This window comes from Vespa velutina, chromosome 22 (genome assembly GCF_912470025.1).
Source record: "Vespa velutina chromosome 22, iVesVel2.1, whole genome shotgun sequence".
Classification (NCBI taxonomy): domain Eukaryota; kingdom Metazoa; phylum Arthropoda; class Insecta; order Hymenoptera; family Vespidae; genus Vespa; species Vespa velutina.
The window spans coordinates 3,289,499-3,313,836 of record NC_062209.1 but is presented as its reverse complement, the minus strand read 5'-3'; the positions used below and the strand labels follow the sequence as shown (position 1 = coordinate 3,313,836).

General features: G+C 37.7%; 1 protein-coding gene across 27 annotated transcripts in view; it reads left to right on the top strand.

Annotated features, from left to right (window-relative positions):
- The window catches only part of LOC124956596 (CUGBP Elav-like family member 1), a 222,556-nt gene that overhangs the window by 157,189 nt on the left and 41,029 nt on the right, over positions 1-24,338 (top strand). For all 27 annotated transcript variants that reach the window (XR_007103311.1, XR_007103308.1, XR_007103310.1 and 24 more), the window contains 2 exons: positions 1,013-1,095; positions 17,511-17,559. Coding sequence is in view for 21 of the 27 variants with exons in the window: in XM_047512607.1 (XP_047368563.1) it covers positions 1,013-1,095; positions 17,511-17,559 (132 nt within the window). In the remaining 6 variants the exon portion in view is untranslated. The remainder of the gene's footprint in view (positions 1-1,012; positions 1,096-17,510; positions 17,560-24,338) is intronic.

The following is a 24,338-nucleotide window of genomic DNA, read 5'->3' as shown; positions in this document are numbered from 1 at the left end:
ATTTGTTTTAAATTTTTTCTCAAAACGTTGGGAAAAAGAAAAGAAAAGAAGAAGAAAAGAGAAAGCAAAAAAGAGACAGTGAAATCCGACAAGAAAAAAGTGTTCGACTTTTTTCCATGGACAACAGTAATTTAGCAATTCGTGCGAATCGTAAGTTCCAGCTGGGAATTCCAAAGTTCGCTATTGGAGGAAAAAGGAAAAAATGAATGGGAAAGAGAGAGAGAGAGAGAGAGAGAGAGGAGGGGGGTGGGGTGGGAGGGGGGAGAACGAGCGAATGGTAGAACAAACATATTGCTTAAGCTTCATGGACTTTTGCGAAAGCATTGTGGGGATGCTCGGAATGAGAGAATAGCTATATGCAGGTAAAGCAACTCATTCGTAAACTAAGGGGTTGTAATACCAACGTACACACGCGCGCATGAGCATCTTCTACTCTCTCCATTCGCGTGTCTAAAGAGAGGGAGGGAATAGGAAAGTCGGAATTAACCAACTATATAGTATAGAAAAGGAGAAAAGGGTGGGCGATACAACGTTGAATCGAACTTTTGGCAACTCGTAACTACCGACCAGTCGAATTTGCTGTCGGTTCGACGTCCAAGTCTCCTTTGATAAAGGGAAACGAAAGAGGACGCAAAGAGACACCAAAGAGGTTTCGATGAGGTTTCCAGAAGCAGCAACAACCTTCTCCAATTTTCCCTTCTCTTCTCTTCTCTTACCATCGTATTCCATCTAACCTGTCATCCCTGTCCAAAGTCTCTACATCCGTCGATGTCTATCATATCGAGTTTCGTATAGATCGAATAATAGCTACTATAGCACTCCGTAGTATATCGAATTCTCGTAAATTTTTCCGCGTTTGTCTTTCTTTCCTAGCGACTCGCATTCGGTGACAAACGTAGTCGCTCGATATATCAATCGGTTATCCCACGATCGTTATCAAAGTTGCGAACAATGATAAAAATTCAACGATATAAAATTGTCTCAGAGTAATTACGATGACCTTTTGTTCCAGGTTGTTGCTTTGTAACCTTCTACACGAGAAAGGCGGCCTTGGACGCACAGAACGCTCTGCACAACGTCAAGACTTTTAGCGGGGTGAGTACGCATTGCTCTCCTGAGAGATTGCATTATATAATTCATTCGGACATAACAGAATTATACGTAACTCGTTTAATGATCCGTTAGCTATATGATTGTTCGGTATAACGGATAAAGGACTAATCGAATAATTGATTGTCACGGGCGTTAGTTGTTAATTAATTATATGATGCGGCTCGGTACGTTTAAAAATTCAATTGGGCTTATTTCGACGGTGAATGAAAAAAATATCATATCTCGTGATATACGTTTATATATCTGCCCGTGCATACATTCATAGATATGTAGATAGTTATATAGGCACGATGGGTAGAAATACTCGTGATGCTTCTCTCGAAATGTTTCACCGAAATTCGAACGATATACAGATGTTCTATAATAGGTCGGATGGAAGTAGAGGAGACGATGCGACCGATGATGTTATCCTCGTTCGATTCGGATCAATGCGCCGAACTCACCGGCTAAGCCGAACGAATGTTTACGCGGACAATTATCCCAGTACCGATGATGATTCGCTCGATCGAGTATTGACCGAGTAATGAATATTAATACGGTTGATCGTTCGAATAAATTATTCAAATCGTCGCCGAGGTCGACCGATCGATCCTTCGACCAATCATCGATGCAATCGGATCTCGGTTCTCTCTTCTTCGTCGAACGTTCGTTTCTATCGTTTCTGACCGATCCGAACAGAGTAAATACATCGACCACGTTGTTGAAAGCACGTTTGCGGTAATCGATCGATTTTTTTTCCTTCCCCAAACCCCAACGATTCACCACTTTTATTCCTTCGAATGTCATGCCTCGAATAAAAAGTTGTAAAATTTATTCAATTATTTGAAAAGAGATGAAAAGAAAAGATAAGAACATAATAGTCTTGTAATACTATGTATCGTTCGACGAGATTCTTTCACGATCGCAGACCACCTATACGTATGGCTAAAGTGCTTTCACGCGGTAATTACAGGTAACTTTCGCGGCAATTACGGGATGTCATTAAGAGCATTTAGTGGGGAGGCTCAGAACCAACCACCCAATCTTTCTTCTTGTTTATAAGTTGAACGTACGAGAATAATTATCATCGATCCACAAAAACGAACAATCTCGAGCTAAACTCTACGTGAGGCTTTACAATGTTCCAAAAAAAAAAAAAAAAGAAAAAACAAAGGAAAGAAAAAGAAAAATAAAAAGAAAATATCATGATTTTTTATTGAATTCGATTCCATACGGCGTCTCGTAAAATATCGTAATTTTTTTGTTTTTTATTTTTTTGTTTTTTTCTTAGATTTGCATCGAAATATAAAACGAAAGAAAGAAAAAAAAAAAAAAGAAAAATACACAAAAGTTTACGTTTATCCGCTCAATTTTTTTGAGTTTCATTGACAAACAGTGTTTATTCATAATTGAACACTAGTCCGACGTATAACCTATCGAGTAGTACGCACGAAGAGTCATGAGGTTGCTACGTTAGACGTACGGCGGCGCCACGGACTTTAGTTTCATTCATTCATTCATAAGACGCATATTTCTCCTATCGAATACATTGTTTCTTGAAATAGCATATAACAGTTAGAAAGAAGTAAGTATGTATAGGAGAGAAACGATAGATATCTACTTTCTCCGCACAGATTCCTTTTAGTTTACTTTTCGTATCCCCTCGAAGTGTACTTCGTAAATTGAATTGATCATGGGGGAGGAAAGGAACAACGGGATCTCTTGAGATTCTTCTTCCTTCCCATATCCAAACACTATATTATAGTCTGAATTAACGATAGATACATCGAATTTCTATCCGTTTAAAAAAAAAATCTACAGAAATTCGCAATTAAAATAATCGACATATATATATATATATATATATATATATATATGTAGATGCGGGAAGAGGAAAGCATAACTTTATCGGTTGAATACATATCCGAGCAGAGTTCGTTTGAACAAATATATTATAATCGCTAGTTGGAATATGAAAGACAAACAACTATACAATTTCACGAGTAGATAGTTACGTAAATACGTAAGCTTTTCGTCCACTTTTCTATCGAGCTAATTACGAAGAAGCTAACGAACACAAAGTAGCTTGGATTAAATCACTCGAGGGCGTCATTCACATAGAGAGGAGGTCACGTGCTATGAAAGAAGATACCCAAAAACAAAGTGTCGCGAAAGACTACTACTACGCATGGTAGTTAATTAAGACGAACTAAACGAACTACTTTGCCGTCATCGTTAGGGTTTCGATTAAGGGTGCAGTGAGTCGCAAAAGAGACTTCTCGAGACATTGCGTGGATTGTGAGGTTGAGCGAGAAAGAGAGAGAGAGAGGGTAGAATACTCGAGCGATAAATATATGTGTATATATTATGTGTATATATATATATATATATATATATATATATATATATATATATATATATATGAAAAGGAAAAAAAGAGAGAAAGAAAAAATAGAGAGAGAGAGAGAGAAAGAGAGACAAAAGAAATAAATGAATCGCGGAACGACGTTTTCGCAATGAAAAGGGTTGACTGAGTATAAGTGGGTGACTGAAAGGAGCGCGAGTCGTGCAAGGACTGGAAGAGTATAGTCGGTGGAGAAAGAGGAATACGTTGTGGAGGGGTTGAAGAGCTCAGAGTGAAGGAGAACGAAGAGGAGGAGGAGGAGGAGTTAGGGTGGCGAAGAAGGGGCGGCTTGTGCATTCGAAGGAGTTTAGCTTTTCTCGTATCAGATTTCGTTTCCACGAGTGGCGTCGAGTCGAGAGGTTTGTGTTGGCTCGGAGAAATGAGTCGAGTGCTCTGGGGAACCCTCCCTCTGCACTCTCTCTCTCTCTCTCTCTCTCTCTCTCTTTCTCTCTCAAACACATACACACACATGCTCATAGAATCTAAAGCGCGAGCGTGTTTCATCCACCTATAGTGGCATCCACCCACTATCTTTCCTCGACGAATATATCCCAAGGAAAATACGCTACTAACAATTTTGCCAAATTGTTATATCTCAAAAATTAAATTCGAATTCGGTTCAACCATCGAAAAGCTTCTTGAGCTTGTTGTACAAAAATATTGATTCGAACTGGATCGTTTGCCTGATTAATTCCTTGATTCTTGATCATTAATTTGACACTTCGCACTTGTATCATTGGCGTACGATTCATTTACACGCCGCAGGATCAATCTCGCGTTTCGACACTATCACACTTGGAGAGTATTACGTTAACACCTCTAACGATCAATCCGAACGAATAAAATGTATATGCTTGTGTTTGTGTCACGCATATGTATCTATAAATGCCGATCGTTTGTAGATGAAGCAACGCTAGGGTAGAGCAGAAGCCATGTAAAAAAGAGTGAGTGAGAGAGAGAGAGAGAGAAAGAGAGAGAGAGAGAAAGGGGGAAAGCGAAAGGGGGTGGCTCGGCTGGCTCGCGGCCACGAAATTGATGGAAAACCGTGGCGAATTAACAAGCTGGCATACCGTACTCGCAACAGTGCGTAATATTATTACGGTACGGCGGAACAAGAGGTATTGGAACTGAGGCGAGCGTAACTGGAAAATGAAACCGATATATGGCCGATGGCGCGTTGATATGGTCCAGGAGGGAGCGAAGGGGTGGAAAGGGACGAAGAGCATGGAAAGAGATGGTGGAAGAGGTCGATGCTCAAATGGGAAGTGCGCATCGCTCTATCTCTCTCCTTCCCTCCCTCTCTCCCTCCCTCCCTCTCTCTCTCTCTCTCTCTCTCTCTCTCTCTCTCTCTCTCTCTCTCTCTCTATCTATCTATCTATCTATCTATCTCTATCTCTCCGTTTCTCTCTTGCTACAGCTCGACCAGTGGGAGACCTTAAAATATTCAGGATAATGTTCGTATCGGTTGCTCACTATACCCACGATCGATATCGATGGTATCACCGATGAATTTCGAACTACAACACTCTCACCAGGATCCTGGATAAAATTTAATAAGCAGTTATGGTCCACATAATAATCGTACGTCATACCGCGCTCGTATATTATGCGGCATCTCATGCACACACGAACGTACTTGCACGAGACACGATACACACGAACTCTACCTACATATAGTCACGTTATCGTCGTGCAATAACGCAATGAATCACACTGTCACACTTCGCGACACGATGATGACAATCGATATACCTTTTGTATGCGCATCGCCACCACTCATAAATGTGGTGGTTAACGTCTGTGCGAAGTATTCCAGCCGCAGAAGCTTATTTGCGTCCAAGCAAAATCGTTTCTCTTCTTTGTTCTTTATTCGGTAAAAGTGCTAGTTCAACACGCGATAAAATTGAAATTCTCGCGAGTATCCTCGTGCTTTATTTTCTGCTAACTTTATATTTTAATTACTTCGTAATTGTTCCATGGATTTCATGGGAGTTAATTTTTTTCTGTTTTCTTTTCTGTTTTCTTTTCCCTTTTTTGTTTTTTTTTCTTTTGTTTAGGAAAAGCGAATCAAGATAAGCAATAGACTTAAAGCATTATAGAAAAAGTTGTTCGTTATTGAAATTTCCATATAAGTGTATTTTCAATTAAAGAAAACTCTGTTTATGAGTCAGGACAATTTAAAGTGTTAGTAAAGTGTTCCTCCTCGGTACCATAATCGTCAAATATTGTCTAAAGTATGCTACGAATAGAGTAATCTAAAATGTACAGTAATTTCAAATGTTTGATATTATACGGCATACGAAGGTTCTCCAATGTATTGGAAGTGCTGATACACGACTGTACACTAAATACCAAAATTGATAACGAGTTGTAATTCGTGTGCAACGTTTACTCGTCCACTCAGCAATTCGCGTATGTGCTTTTAAGTGCGGTTTTGATGCTTCAGCGGACACGAGTGCGGAGGAATATTGTCCGTTCTACTCGAGTTGAAAATGATAGTCGAGGACAATGTTCCTATAGATATGTGTATTTCAATGTCTAATTTACTTCTGTTAATATATAATAGAAACATGTGATATCATTAATGAATATAGATCGATCGTATAATCCATGAATAATTTATACTTGTCTGAAACTTGTTCGAATAATTCCTTTCAAAAGTTTGTCTACGTTTAAAAAGTTAATAAATAATTGTACTAGGATTAATAATATTATTTTTAAAATGTTATCGATATCGAACAACTTGCAACCAGAGGCGTACTGCAATATTTCCAGATACGCACGTCACTGAAGTTGTAAGGAGTCTGACGCGTAACTTCTATTTCCGTAGCCAAGTTAAATCCGATACATCGATATTCTATTTCCGTGCAATCTCTTTCGCGAAATATACGGATGTACATTCGTTCGAATTACTTTTTACGGTAATACATAGTTACCACGCAAATTTACATTTGATCTACGAATAATAAATGGATGAGCCGAGATCGATGTCGAAAGAAGAATACAAGTTCTTTTGTTCATTTAGTACGATGAGTGCGCGTACTCAACAGCTTTTCACTGCTAATGAGAGTTAGGTGAATGCGTAGGACAATAATCGTAAGGGGAAAAGGTTTCGCTTCGTTAATTTTATTCGTACGATCCTCGTTACTCTTAACCCGTTTTCCCCATTAAAAGAAACAAAATGTAAAACGAAGTGATACGACCTAAGAGAAGGTAACTTTTTTTTTCCGTACGATGGTTATTTCACGAAACGACCTATATTATATGACCTGCCATAGAAGATATGACATCAAAAAGACAGAACTATTAAAGGAAATCCAGAAAGATACCGTATCTTTTATACAATCTACAGAATATCCAGTTTATAAGATTATAAGGAAAAAGAAAAACTAAAAGGAAAAAGAAAGAAAAAAGTATGGAGAAAATTGAAAACCCGAAACATTTTATATACTATTAAATCTTGTGAGCACTCTTCGACTATCAAAGAGATTTCTAATCCGCATTTAACGAAGAACAAATTTTATTTGACGAGCTATTTGTAAACGCACGAATCATCGATCCTCACTTTTCACGCTAGTTCTAATTCAATCAACCGTCCTCGTTCGTCGTAAACCGAAGATTTACATACGATCTTTTTAGCTTGTTAACTCTATCTCGCGCAACTATTTTCTGCGAGGAACGAACGACGGTTCTGCCGCGTCGGGTGTACCCGTAAGGCCATCCGAAAAGACGGGACGGATCACGTTAAAGATCCGAAAATAAATCACGTCTCTTCGTCAAGCATCGACCTTTGTGAATCACTCTGCTCTTCTTCTTCTTCTTCTTCTTCTTCTTCTTCTCCTCTTCTTCTTCCTCCCTTTTCCTCTCTGTTCCCTTTTTCTTTTTCATTTTTATTCCTCCCACTTTTAGTCGTTTGTTCGTAATGGCTCAAGAAAGACACAAGGTGGACACGGGACGTTTGACCCATATTTACATTCTTAAATAACGTCTAACTGACTTTAAGATCCTGCTAAATCATCATTCGACGATATACTATCTTCGACAATGAATTAACAAATTAATCATAACATATTTTTATCCGAGTCGCGACAAAATCTTTTCTATTTATCTTTAAGAGAATTATTTGTATCTAATTGATTTGAAAAATTGCAAGGATCTTGGGCTCGAAATTGTTTAATCACTAAAGACTTCCCGACGATTTATCTCGCAAGAAAAGTTTATTAAACGCGAGGGCGTACACTTTCCAAGTTCGGTCGAATCGTGTAGCTAATAACTACAAAGAAAGAAAGAGAAAAAAGAAGAAAAGAAATAGTAAGGAAAAAGAGTGGTAGGGGAAACGAAAGAAGAATTCGATTTGCGGCTCTCGCCAGCAACGGCAACGGCAATGGCAACGGCAACGGCAACGGCAACGGCAGCGGCGGCTCGATTATCGCGGACGTTGGCCGCGTTCATGGCCGCGAGCGAAATTGCGTTCCATTCCTCACTAACTTTTTCAATTTGTCGTGAGTCGGGCAACTAATTACCGACCGAAACGACTTTTGCCTCGTCGACGGGGGGAGCACCAGCTATGTCAGCTTTTCGAGAGAAAGAAAGAGAGAGAGAGAGAGGAAGAGGAAGAGGGAGAGGGAGAGGGAGAGAGTTTTCAAACGATTCGGGACATCTGTTGGTTACATACGTTTATCGTACCACGACTGACCTCGTCCTATGCGCGATAAACAAATCCTTTCGTATTTACAAATAAACAAAAGCCCCTATGCGATAGAACGGAGATTTGCGGGAATAAAATGTATAGAAATACAAAACAAGAATCGATTGATTTCGAAGAGAGAAACGAAAAGCGGTACGTTTTTCTTTTCTTTCTTTTTTATTCTAATTTTTTTATTAGATACGTGTCAGATAAAAATTGTCAGATGAATTAATTATCACGTTTCAAGTTTATTTCGAGCGTATCCGTTCGAAATAAAGGAAAAAAAAAAAAAAAAAAAAGAAAAAAAAAAGAAAGATTCGATATTTTATTATATTTTTCAACAACTATGAGACAAGTGTTTACGTAGCGTTTCTCGAAAATAGATCCCTAGTATATGTTATATATCGAATCAGAATAATGTTTTTCGGATCTTCGTGCGAGAATAAAGAGATAATAATTTCCAGCGACGTATCGAGACAAATCTTCTCCTGTCCTTATGATCACTGCCAGAGACAGCACCAACATCATCCTCGATACGACACGTCGCGTTTATCGTTATTCCGCGTTTCTAGCTCCGAGCTCGAAAGCACTCTTCGAGAATGTCACTCTCCAATACTTGGAATGTTTTTTATTTCTTTTAATATTTCCTTTTTATCTTACAGAAAATTAATAACGAACAAACATACGTAATTTATGAACTTTCATACGGCTCGATCAGAGATGGGAAAAAACTTATCAAAAAAGAAAAAGAAAAAAAAAAAGAAAAGAAAAAGAAAAGAGAGAAACAAAAAATTATTTTGATTACTTCATCAATTCAAATTCTCCTCTTATATTTTTATTACTTTAGTTTCTTTCGATTCAAACAATTTCCAGTATAGTTGGATTATTAGATGCTCGTTATATTGATTAAACTGACATAATGGAGCAATAATGAGCACTCGAAACTACTGGAAAATGAATTTACTCGCGTCAAAATTATTTACGCACCATTTTCCTACCTTTAATTTCATAATCGACGTTAGTTGGTACAAACAACGAAGCGATGCCATCGTCAATCGATTTTCGAAACAATTTCGATAAAGCGTATCGCATCTGCACGATATATCCGAGTGTTCGCGAAAGTATTCAAAAAATTCTCATTAAATCTGTCCAGTTTTGCGTACATCACTTAATAGTTTACGATACAGCAAATCTATTAAAACGTTACAAGTTCGAAGTTATTTTACATAGTTCATGATAGTTAACTCGATAATCCTGGACGAGCTCCGGCTGTTTGAGGATTACTGAATATTTTATAGGGTACTCCGAAAATGTAATATAAAGTTGGGATGATATAATGGAGGTAAGAAAAGGAAATGCAAAGAGCATAGACGACAAAAAAGAAAAAAAACAGGAAGAATAAAGGAAAATATAATACTCTACTTTGCGTCTTCTTATATAATTTCATTTTAGATTCAATTCCATTTTGCATGGATACATTATCTTAACAACATTTACCATTAATAGACTTATTACTGTCGCGAAGGAACTTTTAATTAACGTCAGTAAAAAAAAAAAAAATATATATATATATATATATTTGTTAATTATATATATAAACGTACGATGAAGAAACTTCACAAATACGGCAGTTGTCGCGAAACAAAAGGCCCGTCTTTAGGAAAAGGACATGAACTCTCAAAGAGCATTCCTTTATATCTTATCTGCCGTACAATTCCAAGGGAAACAGCTGATAACGTTTTATGTTCACGTTGTACCATAGCGTCCTCGATTTTCCACGTGTTTCCTGCATCCGTTCAATCCTATTCTCCGTTACACCGAGTCTAAAAGCTTTCGGTACTCGCAATTATCTTGCTCTCGCTTTCTCAAAGCAAGCTTCCGATGGTTACTTCCAAGATTTTCGAAGAACAGGTATAATGGATGAGTATAACGGAAAGGAGAACAGAGGAAGAAGGGTGAAAAGTTGTTTTTATCGTGTTCTCATCAAATTATGAGAAAGTAAGACTCATATAAGACGGATATTTATTCCGTTCTTAACAACTTTAAACAAAGAGTTTGGAGAGATAAAGAAAAATTCGAAAAAGAAACGAAAAAGGGATAACGAAAGTGAAAATGAATAGCCATGGAGATACATAGAAAGGTCAGTCGAGGGATGACCTGACCGTTCGCTACGATCTTTCGAGAGAAAGAGGCGGAGGGCGTATTGCCAAGTGCAGTTTCGTAAGCTGCATTCTTCAAATCGAATTCCATTTCCCTGACAAATGTGCCACGCCGACTAAGCCACCTCGGCTTCTCTTTCTCGGATAGTAGACGAACGGAATGATAAAGCCAATTCGAGCTGTTTGCGCCAAAACGATTGCGAGCTTATCGAAAGAGGGTGTATGTGTGTGAAAGAGAGAGAGAGAGAGAGAGAGAGAGAGAAAACTATAACGTTTTTCACGAGACGAGTAAAAAGCAAGCGATTTTTGCTTTATCGTTCCTTTACCAACTTTCCATAGAAAGAAAGTTTTTCGGATCAAGCGGAAATAAGAAAGAGGATATGTTTGCGACGTTGAGAATGTTGTAAGTGTCTTTTTTGTCAACTTTCCTTTACCGGAGGCTTCTTCTTTCCTCGACTATCTTCAAATTAGCTTCTACATAAAAGTTTATTTCGCGACAATCTTTGCGCTAACATGCACTGCGTACCTTAGAATCTTTTCGCGGTTACTTCGTTAGAATACTTTCCTTCTTTTCCACGCTTTCCTGTTTACTCGCTAATTAAAAATTTTCTTCCTTTCTTTTTCGTTCCTCCTGAAATTAGAGAAAGTCTGTCTGGCAGTATTGAATTTATATCAAAATTCTATCTTAAAATTTTCTTTTTCACTTTGAACAATACTAAATAGAAAATAATAAAATAATATGATTGTAAAATATTGTTTTTTAATTTAGTATATATCGATCGAGGATCAAAAGATAGAAAGATAATAAGCGAGGAATAATTTTCAAAGGCGTTCTTTTAGTTCATGCTCGTTTCTTTTCCGGACGAGTTCACGTCAAGTTCATTTTCCTAGCGACGAAAAGCAATGTTCGATTGTACAAGCCGCGAGCGAATTCGTCGGAAGTAAACAGACGTCAGTCACGCATAAATGATAGCTCACGTTGCTCACGACATGCATTCGCTCAAATGAGCGCGCACGCGTATCAATCACCGTGGAGTTTACCAGCCGCGTCGGCTTGCCAAGTAATTTAATCACTTTTAGTGCCCCATTGGTATTCCGGAAAATCTGGCCAATAGACTCGAAACGCATCCGATTGCCATTCCAGGATCGAAGAACGATAAATTAACCTACTTCTCGTTCTACTATTTTTCTCTTGAAGTAGTCGACTTCAATTCTCATAAACGCTCAACTAAAAAGACTAAATCCCATCTACAATCTCGAATCTGAAAATGATCAGAATTTCGTAACCTGCCTCGTCAGTTTGTTTACTTCATTTTCTTATATTTACTTTGCTTTTATCGTATATATCTATGTTGTGAGTACGAATTTGTAGAATTCTCCCGAGAGAAGCATTTACGTTCGAAGGAAACTCGCGTACGTCGTGCGTGAACGGGAGGAGTAGGACGGAAGCTGCGAAGGGTAGAAAAGGGAGGTGAAGGGAAGAAAGAGCGAGTTTAGGGGCCATTGAAGTACTCGGAAATGAAGACGAGGATCGTACGTATCGCGAATAAAGTCAAGAAGTCTCGGTAAACTCACGGTTACGTCGATGCCTGAAAAGATTCCCTTTCGATGTGGTAGATAGCGCGCGGAAATTGAATAACGTCATCGTCGTCGTCGTCGTCGGCAGCGGCGGCGTCGTCGTCGTCGTCGTCGTCGGCACTTATGAAATCACCGTTCGCTCCCTGTACTTGCCGATTATGATAACGACGACGAAGACGACGGCAGCGGCGGCGACGACGACGACGACGACGACGACGACGACGACGACGGCGATGGATGAATATTCGGAGTCGATAAAACTTTTAACATGACCGACATATTTCTTGGGTTACACGTTAAGCAATTTCCAAAAGAAAAACTAGAGATGAGTTCTAGTAACCGGAGAAAAAAAGAAAAAATAAAAAAAAAAAGAAGATGAGTAATCGATCACATGTTACATTCTTATTTAACAAAACGGAGATAGCAGATGTTTCTACTCGAATACGCGTGTAAAAGTGAGTAAGGGTAGATTTCTCCAAAATTTCCAGACGGTGACGATCGGGTATTTCATTTATTTTTTTTTCCCCCTACCCCCTTCATTGAGAACATTGATTCCGACGTGTCGAGTCGTTCACCCTGGCCGCATATCAGGGACGCAGATGCACGTGACGCCCGCATTTTTTTCTCGAGGCAGCCAGCATCACCGACACCACCACCACCACCACCACCACCACCAGCAGCAGCAGCAGCAGCAGCAGCAGTATCACCATCCCCACCAGTACTGCCGTCGAATCCGCGCAGATTTTTCACGAGTCTCCTCGGCCTCCGAAAACGCGTCGTCCTCTGTCTCTCTTCCTTTTCCCCACCTCTTTTTCATTCTGTCGACGCTGCCCGACACGGTGGGTACGTGAAACGAATTTATAACCGGCGATACGGGCGACGTGACGAAGCCCTTGAGCCGAATTCGTCGATTTTAATACTCGTTCGTAGTTACAGTAACCCTCCGAACCTTCTACCCTTCCTACAAACGTTCATTCCCTCGAACGGGCTCTCATCCCCGTCATTCCGACGACGATGACGACGACGACCACGACCACGCGACGACCCTCGCGAATGTCGACTCGCTCGATCGGAACCGCATTCCTCGCGATATGCGCCCTCCAACATGCTAACTTTTGGTCCCTTTCTCCCTCCTTCTATCTCTCTTTGCCTCTATCAAGTTTCCGTCGTATTGGCAAGAGAAAGAAATTTCCGATAGCGCCAATGTTATATAACTTTTAAATCCGCCCGACTGTCGCCAAAAAAAGATTCCTCCCTCAGGACGAACCAAGGTCTTCCTGATCCTGCACGAATATCATAAAACTTCTCGAATGGCTGCCTATCTGCCAGGGTAAGTTGGGAGAATTAAAAGTCGTAAAGTCAAAGTCGGTGGACAAACGAAGTGGTAATATTCGGTTTTACGGTGTCTTACCGTTCGGGCTGAGGGGAAAATGGGGAGAGAGATAAGTGTCCAGGTCAAAATGCAAGGAAAACTCGAACTTTGTCGTTTTAATTCTTCCGAGGATTTATGTACGCGCGTACAGGAGGAAGAAATAAAAGAAAATGCGCGAGACGAGACAATCATTTCGCGTCCATCATGAATAATTGAGATCAAATCCGTCGGTCGTAATCCGCAAACTTTTATATTTTCGTAATTTTAATGAAAGAACAAAACGGGAAGGCGACTCGAATTAGCCAGAGTTGCACGCTCGAAAAAGAAAGCAAGGACGCGAGGATATAAGAGACAGCGTTGCAACTTTAAATCCCCTAGTAAGGCCTGGCACCTTCCGCGAAGATTATAAAAATTATCTCGCTTTTAGCGCGTTCTCTCCGTCCTTCCTTCTCTCATAACACGTAAACAACGAAGTTGAGATTAAAAGTCACGAAGTCGTAGTCAGCATTCTCTCGTGACAGTGAGAGAGAGAGAGAGAGAGAAAGAGAAAAGGAAAACCAGCGCTGCTTTTGCTGCAACATCTCTAAGTAGGATAAGGGAGTTTCGGCATAGCTTGAAAATGAGCGAAGAAGGAGAATACTTAAGCAAGCAGGTATAACTTTAAAAGGACTTTTCCAAAGCAGTCCTCGGTGTTCAATGACGAATGGGTGAAAGGATAAAAATGATGGAAGTCACCCGACCATACATTATCACGAACTCTCTCTCTCTCTCTCTCTCTCTCTCTCTCTCTCTCTTTCTCTTTCTCCTTATTATTACATTTATCTAGGACGAATCGTGAAAATACCGGAATAAACGAGTAACGAAAATTATTATCGTTCTGTCCGCATTAAACGATATATCCTTTGCCGTTGAAAGAACTCATTATGTACTCGCGGATGTGGAAAATTGTACTATTGCGAAGCGACTTCGTCGTTCTTCTTTCTTTAAAGAAAGTCATTGTTTCGTTATAATTAACAGTATATCACGTTTAACGTATTTACGAAATTATAAATTATAATTTGTATCGCATTGAATATTTCTATCAAATGTATATCTAAGTACGACGCGTACGTTTGTGTACATATATATCATATATACGCGAATGCAGTTAGAATGTATTGTATGAGTTATCGTTTAGATCAACCCCACGATCTAACTAAATTATCAAACCATTTATAACGCAAAGATTCGTACAATGGGGATATTATTAAAGTCAATTTTCAAGTCAAGGAGCATGCCGTATTTAGCATAGATATGAATTTCATCCTGACACCATACCATGATATATATCCTTCTCGACCGAAGGATCAAATAGAATATCTTCGACGTCTCAGCTAAAATATATATCGTACTTGGACATTGGAGTAAAATATTTCAATTTTTTAAGAATCGATGTTTTTTTTCTCTTTTGTATAAACGAGAAGAAAAAAAAAAAAATAACATAAAGAGTAATTTCCATAGAGTTTATTTTTTCTTATCTGTCAACCCGTGTAACTATGATTAGTACGAAGTACGCGTTTGGTACGTAGCTTTGAAAATTTTCTCTACGAAAAAAAAAAAAAAAAAAAAAAAAAAAAAAAAAAAAAGTAAAAAAGAAAAAAAAAACAGTGCAATACCAGAGCAGAGTGAAAGTTTAAATAACGACGTGAGATCATTAAACGTGTGACGGCCCGTTGACTCTGTGATTAATTTGCTCTCTGATATTAGGGCGACTCGTCTTCGATGAAGGACTGCACCGGTGATTTAATGGACGGTTCCGACGTTCCAACCAGTAGGCAACTTTCCAAGCAACCTGCAAACTATTTACGAGCCAGCGAAAAGTTCTTGATCTATCTGACTGTTTAATTTACGTTTACTAGACTTGTTGAAAATACTATTTCGTATCGGTGTAAGACTTCAATCCAATATCTTTTACAATAATCGCTTGTTTTAGCGGTAATCGTAACAAACGACTACTATGCTCATTCTAAATTCCTTCGAAAATACGAAGCTTTGACAATATCGAAGTTCGAAACTATTTTAGCTATGAACAAATTTAATGGCATTTGGCGAGCATCACTTTCAGTCTATCGCGTCTAGCCATCGCACGTTGTTGTTTATGGATCGTTAGCCCTCGTAACTGATCTTTCGATCTATCCTGGCATTCCGATAATCGAGCCTCCAGGATATATGGATTCAACCGAAGCTAGACTATAGCCGATATCGAATTCGAATCTTAGCGGTGATTCCTCTCAGTCGAGACGGCACCGAGATAGAGAGAACGAGCCACGATCGCGCGAATAACCCAGTTTCGAGAATGAATGGCAAATGGAAGGACAGACGAGAAAGGACGACGATTCCTAGTTGTTCTCAAATCCTCGATAGACGTTACTAACGAGTAACGAAATCATTAAGGTCGTACGCTCGATTCGTGTCGAGAATATTCCTTTATCTTCTTCTTCCTTCTCGCCAATTTTTCACTTAATTGTTCCTCAGATGAATGAAGCATAAGAAAAGAAAAAAAAAAGAAAGAAAAAAGAAAAATAGTAGAAAAACAAAACAAAATAAAGAAAATCAATGAATTTCTCTTAGTTATCTTCGTACAAAAAAAAAAAAAAAAAAAGAAAAAGAATTCTTATTCCGTGAATTATTCAACGATAGACAGAATATATATTTGCCATGCGAATTCAATCTATTTGTTTCTTAAGAAATCTCAAGTTCTCAATCGTTCTGCAAAGATTCTCGAAACGTTATCAAACATGACAGAACGTGGATCATCATTATTATGACAAACTATCGCCCGTACAAAGTATACTTGCAATACGGGCGATGGTAAAAAGAACGTCGTTACTGTTACATCGTCATAAAGCTTGCTTTCTCCAAAGGAAAATGGCAAATGGTCCGACATTTTCCATTACTATAGTTCAACGTGAAGATTGTCATGACGTTTTTGCATAGCAACCCTTTATTTCTTAAGACGTTCGAATTATTCCGTTCGAAGAGGTTTTCCCAAGGGGAACGATGGCAGGAAAACACGATTTAGTTCGTCCACGTGCTCAATTGTTCCTAATTTAATTGCTTCCCTCGTTAAATTTCATCTCCTTCGCCCGACGTTCCGCGAGGACGAGGAACGCTCGGGACGTTCGAGAGATTCTTGTCAACTAGACCTGTCGCACGTAATGATCTTATGGAACGAAGTATAATAATGCCATTATGGAATCAGAGAGAGAGAGAGAGAGAGAGAGAGAGAGAGAGAGAGAGAGAGAGAGGGCGAAGAGTCAGTCGCGCTCTAAATCTGCAATCGTGCTAATTCACGATGCACGTGTGATCATAAAAATGAAAATTAATGCAACACCATCCTCGACACTAATGACGATATCCATTAATATAATAAAGTATTAACGAACCATCAATTTGATCTCAAAATTACATTTAATTCTAATAAAGTCTCTTTGCATTTAGATTAATTAAGTATCGTGCTTAAAGAAAATTAATAGTTCCGGATTTTTTAAGAAAGAAACTCATCAAATAACGATGACGAGATTGTTATTACGTACTCATATTAATCATACAAACGTTTGCATTCTAGTATCACATATAATTTCAAAGCTAATCGATCTTTACACGCAGGATGACGTGTCAAAGAGGTATGACGTGATCTGAGATCACGTTGCTAGGGATAATAACAAAATGACCTTCGAGCGGATTTCATTATAATCGTCGTTTCAAGAATATACATTTTCCTATCTTGTCCTTTTGCAAAACAAGTATTCCCAAGATCGAAGGAAGTAAGATTATTAAAATGATAATGGAAAGATACTGAAAACTAATTTATTCGAGTGTTTTCGAATTATATTATAACTTTTTAATAACATGACCGATCCTTCAATCAAAAGGAATCCTTTTGCTATGTCGTAATCATATTATATCTGGGAAGCTTTCTTATCGAAGAAATTTGCTTCTTTTATAAATGTTGCTTATAGAAGGATGCCGATGCATTTCGATAAGTATCAAATCGAATTCTCGATACGTTCGATTCCCATATCACTGATTATATAGATATATATGTGTGTGTGTGTGTGTGTGTGTGGGTATGTATATATTCAAATGCAGTTTCGGAGTTGTTCGTAGATGTATAATGCGTTATTACGAAATCTAGAGAAACAAGAGTTCGATAAAACATTTTTCTTTTCTTTTCAGATGCGGCATCCGATCCAAATGAAACCGGCAGATAGCGAGAATAGAAACGGTAAGAAGATACTTTTTTTTTTCTCCTTCGAGGAAGATTTTATCGTCGATAGGAATGGGAATTGCATTTAGTCTAAAAGATCGAAAAAGTTTTTTTTACTATGACTTTCATTTAACTTACGTGACTTTTAATATCATCAACTCGATTTTATTCGATACGATAACGGCAAAGACCGTGAAGGGATAAACGCGATATTATTTCGTTTGAAATTCGTCATATTTTATTCGTTGATATAACCAACAAGGTTATCTTTGAATATCCGTTACTTACTGTCTATGTTAAAAGTACCAACCGGATTTAGTAATAAAATTAATAGTAAAATCCTACAAAGGTAATATATACACCGTTAGTTACGACGACATAGTTTCTACCGTCTTGTCGAAGAAGATTGTAGAGAAGTTATAACTCTCTTCGCATGCTGAGAACATAGTTCAAAGCATACTCATTAAGTGTTAATTAATTGGCTAAATCGAGAGCTTGTGGAGCTTGCATATAGTCAAATAACATGCAGTATATAAGATGAAAACGTACGCACGTTGAAAGCAAAAAAAAAAAAGAAAAAAAAAAAAAGAGAAAAAGAAACAAAGATAAAAAGGAAAACAAGCAAAACGAGTTTGCATGCTCGAAATAGGTAATATTATCAAATTTTCATAGGTCGTTGTTACGCAGCGAAAGAAGAAAAGTAATCTTCCACGTATCCTTACTTATTTCTTTATTCATGTGCATTCGAGGCTTCAATGTATAAACCTAAAAGAGAGAGTGAGAGAGAGAGAGAGAGAGAGAGAGAGAGAGAGAGAAAAGTATAAAGAAAGGACACAAAGAGGGAGTAAACGGAGAAAAGAAGGGAGGCTGGATAGGCTTATAAAATCCGTGCGTCAGAGTCAGTGCGAAAAACGAATGCTAATGAAATATTAACGACACCCGTCACGTGCTGCGACGGCAACCGGCTGGATCGCCGGTGGTAGCGCTTTTTGTTCGATGTGTGTTTCTTTTTTTCTCCCCCTTCTCTCTCCTTTCTCCTCTCTCCCTCTATCTTTGTCGCCTCCCTTCTCTCTCATCATTCTTTTTTTTTCGCATACGAATTGTAGAACTACAATAGCGTTACAAGTGGCATGTAGTAGAGGAAGAGTTTCGGTATACACGTGTTACATATGATATATGCGCTTAGTTATGTATACGTATTTTTAATACATAAATATATATACACGGACAAACACACACAGGTACAAATGATGTATTCACCAAAGTAGTCTTTGGATATCAAACTAAGAGCGACTAACGAGTGAAAATAGGAAAAGAAGAGTATGGTTTAAGCGCCATCGAGAAAACGTGCCTCGAAAGATCCCTTGTCGTACGGCGCGTGCCAAGTATGCGATAAGTGAGAATTATGCACGAACGAGTGGATGGGTATTAAGTGCCATTTGTTTTACGCGCTTATCGTAGAAAGAGACCGATGCTCGTAGAATCGTTTGAATATTTAACCACGAAGAATAGATGCGAACAAGACTCATGAAAGTTGGATAGTTTATACCTTCGCGTTTTTCATGATGTAGATCGAAATTGAAAAGATTCTATATAAATATAATTTTAAGTGAATATCCTTGAGAAAGAAAAAAAAAGAAAAAGATATAATATGTTTCACAAGGTCCGAAGATTATAAAAAAAAAAAAAAAAAAAAAAAAAAAAAAAAAGGGGAGAGAGAAGACAAGAAAAAAAAAAGAAGCACCAGATATAATCAGGGTATTATACCTGGTGGTTTTGTTTGAAAATGGGAAGTATTTCCAGGTAAGCTTAAGGGTCACCTAGGATTATATTTTATATAAACAACGCACAGAGATAGTGTTTCCACATCTAATCCTCTCCTCGTTAGATCGAAAACAACCACAGGAGAGACAACGTTGAACGTAAATCTTCATTACGTAAAGAAATATGAAAGAACTTAGGAGAGAGTTTATTTTTTTTTTAACGACCGACCGTTGATGCACATTTCGTTAAGACGATTTTAGAAGCGCCTTCGAAGGAAGACACGTCGATCAAGAGAGAGAGAGAGAGAGAGAGAGAGCCCTCGTCCGAAGAACGTTGGATGCGTCGTGTGCCCGATGAAAAGACACGAGGTCGAAGAGAGCAAAAGCTTTATTTATACCCGTGACATTCTGTTTATTTTGGCTGACGAAGCCAACTCACGCTTTATCACCGACTAAGTAACGAACGTGTCGCTTTCGAGCTTTCTTTTGTTCACTCACTCTCATTTCCTGTTCAGACAGCTTTACTTTAGCCTCATCAAATCGATCATTTATCTTTTTTCTCCCGATTGAAAATAGAAATTAAATTTGTCTGAGATAACGACAGATTATTCAAGTCGAAAAATTTATGAGAATGATATCTTTTTCAATGATTATCTACGAAAAGAAAGAAAATAAACGATTTGGTAGGAATAAACAAACGAAAAACTAGCCAAGAAGTCTGACCATAAGTGTGATGAGCATCGTAACGATCAGGCAACCTCCAACCTGATATTCTATCGACACCTCTTGCATTAGCTGCCAAGACGTGTCATTAATATTTCATAATGTTTATTTGTTTATTCGATGCGCGATTTTATACCAGGAGCCAACGATATCTCTTCCATGGCCTCTTCGTGGCTTCGATTATATCGAATAATATAATCGATACGACGTGAAAACATTCGATTACTTACTTACTTACTTACTTACTTACTCACTCACTCACTCACTCACTCACTCACTCACTCACTTACTTATTTATTTAGTTACTATTCTCTCTTAGAATGGGAGACACTGCAGTTCTACAAATTGCATCTCGTGATTTCTGGTTATGAAATAATCGACGTTACATCATTCTCACGCTATATTCTACGACGAAACTGTCGCTCTCGTAACTCACGCCAAGTCATCGAGATCGTCCACGATCAAATATTTTTTCTTTTATTTTATTTTCTTGTTTGTTTCTCCTTTTGCTTAAGAAGCAATTGCGCGTTATATCTCGTTGATGATTTCAATCGAAACAACATCTTTATGATCCTTCGCTCTTATTCTTAATTTTAATGTTATTTTATTTTTATTCGATGAAGAAGTAAATATAGATGTAATTTAATATTGAAAATAATTATAAAATATTACGCGCAATGCGAAAACGGATTTCTTTCCTGAGTGCCTTCATTATCATAGGTGATAATATTTATCTTATCTATAAAAATTCGGTGACCTACGAACGATCGATAATATTCGTATCGTATACCTTAATTGTATAAAATCTTACATCTATATATGATAATATCATTTCAAAAATTCTATTTAATACAACGGGAACACGTATGAGAACTTTTATTATTTAATCAGTTGGCAAATAGTTGAATGAATTATATTTCATTGAACTAATTGTACAAAAGTCGAGCTTGTTGCTTCATAAATATATTTCATAATAAAACATGTACACCAAATGATAGTTTTCAGATTACGTTTCTCAAGGAAATACGATACTAAGGTTATCATAACAAAATTCGAACACTGTAATTATAGATCTCTTCGAAAGGTCGGTAACGCGAGTGTAATTCTATGCGAGCGATCGCACCTAGATGCAATCAAGATCGTCGGAGTCCGTAAACATCCGGTGGATCGATGATTTCTGTTGTGTCAGAATATTTCGATTGTATAGAATGGACAATGATTGCGTCATTGAATACCGTAGTTGTACCATTAACGGAGATGTATATAATTTGAACAACGAAAAATATCTTAAATTCGTCGAAAAGTAATACGGATCTATACATGAGCGATAATTCTTTGGCAATTTTAATAATTATCATGTATCGTATTGTAATAACAATTAGGAAGAAAACGATAAACGTAAATAAGTACAGGTTGCATTTCCGAACTTTCCATTCTCTTGAATATACATATTCAAGTACATAAGTGCTTATGTACCTACTTATTGTTAGTGATAGCAAAGAGAAAAGACAGAAAGAAGTAAGTACCTATTTATCGAACAGATGGAATCAACTTGGGCTATTTCGAAGAAGTCCACGAGAAACTCCGTGTCATTGACTACGGTATTACAGTTTACAATGACTTTTGTGAATTCTCGTAATACATATGAATTGACCAAGTAGTAGGAATAGTATCATTAACTGCAACTATATGTATCGATGAAAACAAAAGTAACATCGACTCGGTTTATTTCCCTTTTAAGAAAATGAACAGGGGAAACTTCATTTCTACAAGCGATATTACTTTTCCTCGTTATAACAACGGGATTAAATGTTGAACCATTCCACTTCTGTTATCAACGACCTCTATATATTTAAACTAGATTGGAATATTCTACTTCTTTAATTTGTTTCTTTTTTATTTCAATTTTCTTTATCATACTCTTCTGTGTCCATCAACAAAGCGTATAAATCGATGCTGAATACACTAAGTATCTGTTTGCAACTATACAACCGATAATCCGGGTAAGCGATTAAAAGCAACGCTTGTATGCGGTATCGTGCACCGTTACAAACCAACAATGCGTGCTCCTGCATTTATAATTTCCATGCGTTTCGCATTCGTTCCACACGAGAAGATATTTTAGCATGACCGTGATAGAATTCTAGAGGGACACGAACCCGATCGAATTAATCGAAATTTATAACGAAACCACAACGGGAATGTAGAAGGAGTAAAAAGCATACACATTTGAAGCGTAGATGCGTAATGTAACGTGACGTCGATTTAAAAAAGGAAAGAAAAAATTTCAATGTATAATTACCGATTACGAATCTGTAAGAATATATTGTGTGAGAGACGGACGAAATGAAAATTGAAGAAAAATCCAAATATTGATTTCGTTACATTTATTATATTATTCTACACATTGAATGATTTAATTTTTTTACGAAGCTTTTTTATCCTATCCAAGAAAGATCAAAAAAAAAAATATATATATATATATATAAATTCGAGAGTTCGGAGATAATATATAAAAGAGGAAAGGAAGAAGAAAGAAACAACTCCATATCGGAAAAATATGTTGAAATATTCAACAGTACAGACAATTGTGGCAACGAACGAGTAAGAAGAACTCGTAGCGTGACTACGCTTATCACGAATGCATCCAGGGAATATTATTACCGAGCGATGGATTATTAGCTTTGCGTGCGTTGCGAAACGTACGATTCGTGCTGCGGTATAGGATGATGCGTTACTCGCACCTTGGAATTCATGTAAGGTCAGTATGATCGAAAAGAGAAGGTAGAAAAGATTCCCGCTGTTTCTTCTGCGACCTCCTACGGATGCACGTGCTGCCGAGAATGCATGACTTCGTGAGTTTAATTCACATGCGTTTGGCATTCGTTTCAGACGGAATACTGAGAAAAAAGTGTACGAGATATGGTATGCACTCGGGAAAAACTTATTCACAGATCGACCCCATACGATTCGTACAAATGCATGCATGCATGCATACATACATACATAGATACATACATACATATATAAATACTAAGGTATCTATTGTTATTATTATTACATTTATTCTTCGACACGTTTATTGAAAAATTTAACGTCCCAAAGATGTAGGTCAGCTTTGTCATGTTAGTAAGAAAATATCGATTTCAGAAAAAGAAATGATTCAAGAGAGAGGAGAAAGATAAAGTGAGTGAGTGAGTGAGTAAGAGAATGTTGGGTTTCATAAAGCTGTCGTCATAAAGACGATTTATTCCGTGGCATTGTAGTAAACTCGGCAGAAAAAGCAAAAGCCAAAGGGAGCGTCATTGTTGTCCGTACACGATACTCTAGCTTATAGATACACACAGTGGAAAGTCTACTGTCAGTGATAATATAGGTAAGACGGAACAGGCCACACCGGACTGGAAGATCGCCAAATTTTCTTTATATACACCGTCTATACTCGGCGAGTGCTATTGCACCATTGTACACAGTCATTATGTTAAAGCTACCATTTACACCTACTATACATATATACAATAGATTTATCCTCCGACTCACGTCACAAAGATCTTCGATTTCGAACATACTTTTCAATAGCGAATCTGTTTTGTCTTCTTCTTTTTTCTTTTTTTTTTTCTTCTTTTTTTTTTTTTTTTTTTTTGTTTTTTTTTTTGTTTTAAGCATAAGAAATTAATCCGTAACTATACCTGTCATTTATTTCTTCGTTTTAAGCGATCCATGTTCTCACGATTTACCTTGATGAATATCGGACTTTGCAGAGTCATTAATGTTTATGTAACATCTTTATTCTCTTTTTCCTTTTTCTTTCTTCTCTATGTTTTTTTTTTTTTTTTTTTTTTTTTTTTTTATGAAACTGACCTAACAATCTCTCAACGTTGAAAATGAAAATGTATGAGAGAATTTTTTCCCTTGACCAAAGTATTTTTTCCAATTAAAAATGAAATATTTTAATCGAAAGTATCTAATAAAATTATATACATCGATATGGCTCAGAGCCCGTAGAGAGCTATCGAAGGCTTTATATAAAATTCGATATATGTAGAAACGTACATACGTATATACATATGCACGAAGCATATTATCCTTTGAGCCGTGACAAAACGGGTCAGCCGAAGAATATTGGTTCACGTCGTTACGCGGTTAACGTGCTTGACCTCCGTAACGTATATAAGGAGCCATCGCCGGAAGAAGCTTCGTAACGTCGTCTGGTGATCTGCTTTTCTACGTACAGGCTACGTTTCTTCTTCCTACTACTCTTCTCGTTTCGTAGTACAAGAATAGCCCCCTAAGAGCGCACGAACGGTACTT